At 31.7% G+C, this 8326-nt stretch overlaps 2 protein-coding genes across 2 annotated transcripts in view; both read left to right on the forward strand.

The window, feature by feature from the left end:
- Positions 1–124: 124 nt before the first annotated feature.
- On the forward strand, positions 125–5324 carry LOC111707598 (uncharacterized). Its single transcript, XM_023480731.1, has 5 exons — positions 125–232; positions 841–890; positions 1478–1534; positions 3477–3565; positions 5030–5324. The coding sequence occupies exons 3-5, from the start codon at positions 1532–1534 to the stop codon at positions 5265–5267; spliced, it is 330 nt and encodes a 109-aa protein (XP_023336499.1). The 5' UTR covers positions 125–232; positions 841–890; positions 1478–1531; the 3' UTR covers positions 5268–5324.
- A 2397-nt stretch (positions 5325–7721) lies between these two features.
- Positions 7722–8326, forward strand: part of LOC111707599 (N66 matrix protein) — a 14959-nt gene continuing 14354 nt past the window's right edge. The window contains exon 1 of the mRNA XM_023480732.1: positions 7722–7830. The gene's annotated coding sequence lies outside the window, so the exon portion shown is untranslated. The remainder of the gene's footprint in view (positions 7831–8326) is intronic.

Here is an 8326-nt window from a genome sequence, read left to right on the forward strand (position 1 = left end):
ACTTACCTACCTACCTACCTACCTACCTACCTACCTACCTACCTATCTCTAATTACCTAACTACCTACCTACCTACCTACCTATCTACCTACCTGCCTACCTACCTACCTACCTACCCATCTAGAAGTTGACCGTCTATGCTCTGAGTTTGATGGTTCAGCAAGATATTTAGTAAACTGCACGGACTCTACTTTCTGTAGAACTAGAACCTACTCATACCATCATAGACAACGTAAGATCTAATATTTTTTTTTTAATAAAAATCATTTTTACGATGCTTTTAATTGAGTTTGCTCCTTTATGATTTATTTCAAAAACAGTAAAACCGAAAAAATTTTACAAACGTTAAAATTTTACCAAAATTAAGATTTTTTTCTTATAAGAAACAGAAAAGAATGTCTCATTTTGAGATACAAATATATTTTTGGATAAAAAAGCGCTTTTTTAATAAAAAATATATTTTTTTTGAGTGTGTGTTATTTTTTCTTAGACGCTAACAAACCGTTGTGTCTCTCAAGATCATAAATGGACTGTGAGCCTAATTTGAAAAAACCTCCATGGAACGATAGAAGTGTCTGATTCACAATATTACCCTGCCTTGTCTGCTTGAACTGTATGAATCAGATATCAACGTTTAAAATTATGAAAGCTGATTTTTTAAATTGTGATTTCTATACAAAAGTGACTTGTGCAATTATCAGAATTATAAATTTTAAAAGCCTCCATATTATTAATAATTATTAATAATCTATCTATCTGTCTATCTATCTATCTATCTATCTATCTATCTATCTATCTATCTATCTATCTATCTATCTATCTATCTATCTATCTATCTAGATGGTGTAGAGAACGTGTTGAAGATAACAGAACGTGGCTGTGCTAAACAGGAATCAACAATATTAAAAAAAAAATCCGCTAAAATTCAGCAAAAATCATGATTTTATACTAAGCGCGGGTAAACGGCGGGAGTAACTATATGAACCCATGGGCAACGCCCGGGCACTCTTTTAGCTAGTTTCTTATAAATTTGATTTTTATATTTTTAAAAATATTTGTCTTTTTGTCCTGGGACTTTCTTCTAATGTGTCAATAAAAAATTACTTTTATAGTTTACTACGTTTCCTTAAGCAATAACAAAACGCCCAATAAAAAAACGCCAATGCACCAAAACGCCCAATTACAAAACGTTCAATGTAACTATGTAACTTTGGGCGTTTTGTAATTGGGCTTTTTGTTGCATTGGGCGTTTTGTTCTTTGGGCGTTTTGTAATTGGGTGTTTTGTTTTTGGGCGTTTTGTTATTGGGCGTTTTGTACCCACTCCAAAATTTATAAATCTATTAGTTTTTACGCTATTTTTCATAGATTTTAATTAAGAATTCTAAGCTATAGTTAGAGTTGATGAAGCAACAAAAAAAATTTCAAATATTTTTAGGTATACTTAAAAAATAAAAATATTATTATGACGGATTTAAGGCATATTCCTACCAAGCTCTGGACAGAGGGAACTGGAAAACAATAAAAAAAATAATGGTAAGATTACAAACAATGGAAATACAAACTGCTGAGGCCCCAAAAAGTGAGAAATATTAGAATACTCTAATATTATTAAAATAATTTTGTTTAATGTTGTATTTATATTTTATAAAAACCTTTTAAGAAAATCAAGTGTTTAAAAACAAACTGCTGGAATACAAACTATAGAATACAAACTCCTGAAATTTAAACTTCTGAAATACAAACTCCTGAATTACAAACTCCTTAAATTCAAACTTCTGAAATACAAACTCCTGAATTACAAACTCCTCAAATTCAAACTCCTGAAATACAAACTCCTGAAATACAAACTCCTGAATTATAAACTCCTGAATTACAAACTCCTGAATTACAAACTCCTTAAATTCAAACTCCTGAAATACAAACTCCTGAAATACAAACTCCTGAAATACAAACTCCTGAAATACAAACTCCTGAATTACAAACTCCTTAAATTCAAACTCCTGAAATACAAACTCCTGAAATACAAACTCCTGAAATACAAACTCCTGAAATTCAAACTTCTAAAATACAAACTCCTGAAATACAAACTCCTGAAATACAAACTCCTGAAAAACAAACTACGGAAATACAAACTACTGAAAAACAAACTATGGAATTACAAACTGATGAAATCCAAACTCCTAAAATTCAAACCTCTGAAATACAAACTCCTTAGTCCTTAAATATAAACTCCTCAAATACAAATTCCTGAAATACAAAATCCAGAAATACAAACTCCTCAATTACAAACTCCTGAAATACAAACTCCTGAAATACAAACTCCTGAAATACAAACTCCTGAAATACAAACCTCTGAAATACAAACTCCTGAAATACAAACTCCTGAAATACAAACTCCTGAAATACAAACTCATGAAATACAAACTCCTGAAATTCAAACCTCTGAAATACAAACTCCTGAAATACAAACTTAATTACTACAAAATCCACAAAAAGTTTACTCCAACAATTTGATTTTAAATAAATAAATAGATATATAATCATCAAAAGTCGTGTTCATTAATTCAAATTGAAGTCCAATTAATGTGAACTTACACATGCAAAATGCAAATGATTAAACTAAAAATTCTCTCTTAACTTTTAATTTTTAATCCTGAGGATGAAAAATCAGTATAAGCGTAATTTCAACAATTGTTGTCAATGCCCGAACCAAACTGGTAACCTTAAAAACTTTGTCTGATGAAATATGAATCAGATATTAATTTTTTATCATTTCGAAAGCGTATTATTGTCAATTGTGGTTTCTCTACAAAATTGACTTGCGCATTTCTACTACATCAAAAAACGTGTATTGAATTGAACACTTTTAAACCTTCAAAATAACGATAATACATGGTGTCCCACGAAACATGACAGTTGATAAATAGTTATTAATGTCGTCTTCCATAAACTGCATTAGATATTAAAGGCTGTTTGCAGTTTATTTCGCTTATACATCTTTTGCTCAAATGCATTTTACTTTGAAGTTAATTTTACTATAATATGACTCCTATATGATATTTTTATTATTGTCTTTGGTATCAAACAACTTATGGAAGAAGACATTCTAAACTATTTACCAACTGTCATGTTTCGTGGGACACCCTGTCTCTTACACATACTTGATCAGATAGAAGTTTTAATGGTTGTGAATTATGCATTGCCATCTTTGCACGGAGAGTCAGCTTGAATTTAACAATCTGTTTTTAAGATTGACGTGGTTGGGTGTTTCTAGAACCTACTAGCTACAATTCCTTTAACACTCTGTTTCTAGGATAATATTGCCGGTGTTGGTTGTTTCCAAAACAGCTGGGATGACCACCTAGCTACAATTTCTGTAACAATCTGTTTCTAAGATAATATTGCCGGTGTTGGTTTTTTCCAAAACAGCTGGGCTGACCTACTCGGTACAGTTACTTTAACAATCTGTTTCTAGGATAATATTGCCGGTGTCGGTTGTTTCCAAAACAGCTGGGCTGACCGACTAGCTACAGGAACCAAATACTGCTACTGTGATACAGACAGGTACAGTCTGTTAAAGAAGATTAATAAAAAATACTTTGTATTTCGGTGGTCCAAAAGAATCCTTCCTTAAAGTATTTCTTTTTTAAAAAGGCAGTTTAACTTCCTTGTGGGATGTTTTATTTCTCTAAGAGTAAGTTTACAGTACACGATATCTATATATATTAAGTTGTAACCTCTGTCTTGGTGTCTGTCTGTTTGTTTTACCCATTTGCCCCAAATTTTCGTTGGGTAACTCGGTTCTTAGTGGGTCGACTTTTTTTGCGAAAATTTAGTTTCTCGGTTAAATCGTCAAGAGCGGGTAAACGGCGGAAGTAACTTTTAGTAACATTGCCGCTGAGTTACCAAGCTATTACTTCATAAAGTACAATGGTTAAAATTCTTATTTAACAAAGGGATAAGGCTCTAAGGCATTAGGGTCACTTGACAGTACATCGTGAAATTACGAGGAAGGGTGCTTATGGACGGCGGAAATACAGTGTACAATATTAATACATTTTTAAATTCCATAATGTTGGGTAAATTTCTCGGCGTGTAGTTATCAAACTTTTACGTGCACACTGCTTTAAAAAGTTACATTAATTTTCAAGACCGCGTCAACTTGAAAGTGTCGCAATGCCTTTTTATTCTTTACTTACTTTAAACTGTTTTATAGCCCTGAACATGTAGATCTTAGAACTGTTAAGCATTTGTTTTTAATTTTAGTTTTTGAATATTAATCGGCATTTCATTTCAACTGCTGTGTGTGGCTTGTGAGTCAGACCTTACATGTTACAAGGATGAGACTTCAGAGTCAACTGTAGAGAATTATGTCGACTTTTAATTGTCATGTTTTTTGAGACATCCTGTAGTTATCTGCAGCTGTATACATCCTGTAGTTATCTGCAGCTGTATACATCCTGTAGTTATCTGCAGCTGTATACATCCTGTAGTTATCTGCAGCTGTATACATCCTGTAGTTATCTGCAGCTGTATACATCCTGTAGTTATCTGCAGGTGTTTACATCCTGTAGTTATCTGTAGCTGTATACATCCTGTAGTTATCTGCAGCTGTATAATTTTTTGTTCTGGCAAATCAGAACAAAAGACTATTTCCAAGGATAACCAGCGAATCCAAGATCTTTATAATTCAAGTTTAGGTCGTCATTAAACTCTCATCCTTTGTTTGTAACCCTGTATCTTGCAAAGTTTAAAAGTAGGGAGACCTTTGTCGCTCTGAAATTATTAATGGCTTTTATTTTGGACAAAGAAAAAGTTCTAGCTATAGAATTATAACCCTCACCCACCTTTTCTTTTAAAAACATATATTTAAAAAAAATTGAATTAAAGCAGCTGCCCACTCTTCCTAGTTTTGCCCCTTAAAGTTCATTTCCTTAATTTACCGGATAGTGGGACGTCCACTCATTTTTTTTTGGGGGGGGGGGGTTCATCTCATTAACCCCCACTAATTCAAATAATCTGTTTAAGGTGTAATCACGATCCGAACAAGCTGGAAGAAAAAACACAAATAGAATTAAACCTTCTTCATGAATCTGATTCTCTAAGTTTGACGAGATATGATCACCAAGACCAGGCTGGTGACCAAGACCAGGCCGGTCACATGCTTGATCAGCTATACAGTCATGCTGGCCAACCTGTGCTAAATACACTGTTTTTTAATATAATTTTTATCTGTGATATTATAGGGCTAATTCTGATAAATTGATAATATATATTAATCATTTATATTTCTCTAAAAAATACATTAAACAATATAAAAGTTTACAATTTAATTATAATACTCTTTTCTCTGGAATTATGATTGGCAGGGTTCGTCAAAAAGCATGTGCCATACAAGAGCATGAGCATGTTTTTCGTTTTCTGAAAATGTGGTATGATGACAGCACTGCAAGTCTTGATAGATTTCTACACATTGCTTTGAAACTAACACTGGGTTTGCAGAACTTTTGTAGTTTATTTAGATTTGCTTTATTTGATGGTGAGATATATCCTCTTGAGCCGATTTCAAAAGGGTGAGCAGACAAATCCCTAGTTGTTATATCTGTGATAAAATGTTCAAAAAAAAAACAAAAATGTTCTTGTTATATTTGACACTTTTAACGTCGTGTATAATTGATCCATTTCTCTGTTGCCACCTATATTGTACTTGATCATCCAATTGCTACCATTAGAGTACTGTGTGCTGTACGCAATTTGTGTATATTTGACACTGACGACTTTAACATCTTCAAAAATAACGATCCCAAGTATGATGCGGAGGCTGCTGTGGAAGAAGAAATTCCAACTGTTTTTGTGAAACAATGTTCTTGGTGTGTGGTAGTTTTCAGAAGGAGTCTTATTTTTTCAACTTTTCTAAGCTCACTATAAATTGCTTTCAGACAGGGTTAGAATAAAGAACAAATGGAGAAATTCATAGAAATTTTTATACCTAGAAAACCGACATTTCCTTTCACATTATTGATCATTATCAAGAAGAAATTGGGTATAAAAAATTTTTAGTTTTCTAGGATTTAAAATTTGTATTTATCAATATAAAGCGGTTTTTTAAACTTACTTAAACATTAGTTAAACAAAGGCCCCTGTAAACGTGTTTGGCCATTTTTTCCAATTTTAAAACTTTTTGATATTTTTTGACATTTTTAAAACGGTTTTTTCTTTTAATCACAAACTTCAAAATCTAATTTTATTTACTGTGCAAAAATTGCACACTTTCTAGTCCCTATTTCTTGAAAATCTGGTGGTGTAAAACTTAGATATTTTAAACTTAGACTTTTGGTCTAACAGAATTCATAGATCTACGACATCGGGTCGCGCAGATAAAGAGATTTTAATTTTGAGTTTGTTGCAAAAATTCATTTCATTTTTAGTAATAAATGTAAAGTGTTTTTTTAATTATTTGAAAAAAGGCGCCGGAAAACGCGTTTTAACAATTTTAAAACTTTTTTGATACTTTTTCACATTCTTTTAAACTTTTAAAAATTTTTCTTCACATCCTAGAATTACTGATCGATTCATTTTTGTTCACTTTAAGTTTTTAAGTTTTAAAGTTTTGATTTCAAAATATAATTTTTACTTTTCATTTTTACTGTGGAAAAAAATAGAGTTTTGCCACAAAATCAAAGTTTCTAATCCCCATATCTTTGCAACCTAGTGTTGCACACCTTTGATATTTCAAACTAAGACTATTTGATCTAACAGAGTTCATAGTTTCAAATATCAAAGGTTGCTAAAATGTGGGGAATAAAAAACGAGAGTTTGTGACAAAACTCATGTCCTTTAACATTTTGTGTTATCAAGGCGTAAAGATTACATGTACTACAGTAGTAGATACAGGGTGTCCCACGAAACATGACAGTTGGTAATATATATATATATAATGTCTTCTTTCATAATTTGTTAAGTTGTTTGATACCAAAAACAATAATAAGAATATTATATAGGAGTAATATTATAGTAAAATTAACTTCAAAGTAAAATATATTTGAGCAAAATATTTTTTAAACAAAATAAACTGCAAACAGCCTTTAATATCTAATACAATGTATGGCAGACGACATTCAAAACTATTTACCAACTGTCATGTTTCGTGGGACACCCTGCACCTAAAAACCGTGGAATAGAAAAATGACATTTATAAATATATTTGGATTATTCTAGTTAATTCTGGTTTATTCAGGTTTATTCTGGTTTATTCTGATTTATTCTGGTTTATTCTGGTTTATTCTGGTTCATTCTGGTTTATTCTGGTTAATTCTGGTTAATTCTGGCTTATTCTGGTTTATTCTGGTTTATTCCGGTTTATTCTGGTTTATTCTGGTTTATTCTGGTTTATTCTGGTTTATTCTGGTTAATGCTGGTTTAATCTGGTTTATTCTGGTTTATTCTGGTTAATTATTTTATTCCTGTTATCAATGTGCAGACTCCTGTTTTATACAATTGTCTTGTTTTTACTTAGAGATGGACATTGTTTTTTTATTTTACTGAACGATCGTTCAGTGAGAAAACGAACGCAAAAGATGGAAAATGAAAGATCATTTCGAGAATCAACTAAATTTTTTTTTAACAATTAAAAAAAATTTACAAAATACGTCGTTCATGAACGATTAACGAACAAAATAAAAATACAACGAACGCGCCCATCTCTAGTTTACCCCCCTTTGTTACCGGTGTTCTACATATATACAGGTTTTTAAACCAAGACTTTAGGCTTGGAATTCCAGGCTTTAAACCTGATTACCAGGCAGCAGTTATAGGCTCCCATCAAACAGGCGAGTATCTAAATACTTTACTGAATACAAATAGTTCCATTAACATAAAAAAATATTAATATAAGTCGTCTTTAAAAAACCGCAGCACTAATTTCTTTATTTGTTTATTTGTTTTTATTTCAATTTTATTCGATTTAACCAATTAAATTTTAAAGACATGAAAAACTAATAAATCCTCCTAGCTAGTAGTAGGGTTTCCATTTTTCCGGAAAAAAATTTCCATTTTGGAAATGGAATGATCCGGAAATTTGTTGCGTAAACCGGAATTCCGGGATAATTCCGGTATAAATGGAAACCGGAAATTTTCCGGTTTACGTCACGTAAACCGGAAAAATTTCCGTTTTACGGAATGGAAACCGTAAAATTTCCAGTTTCCATTTCGTAAACCGGAAAAATTTCCGGTTTCCATTCCGTAAACCGGAAATTTTGAATCATACTAATATGAAAGATGCACACTCTCTAAATTTCGAAATAAAAAATCGCCTTTTTTCAACAA

The sequence above is a fragment of the Eurytemora carolleeae genome, unplaced genomic scaffold, assembly GCF_000591075.1.
Source record: "Eurytemora carolleeae unplaced genomic scaffold, Eaff_2.0 scaffold336, whole genome shotgun sequence".
Lineage (NCBI taxonomy): Eukaryota > Metazoa > Arthropoda > Copepoda > Calanoida > Temoridae > Eurytemora > Eurytemora carolleeae.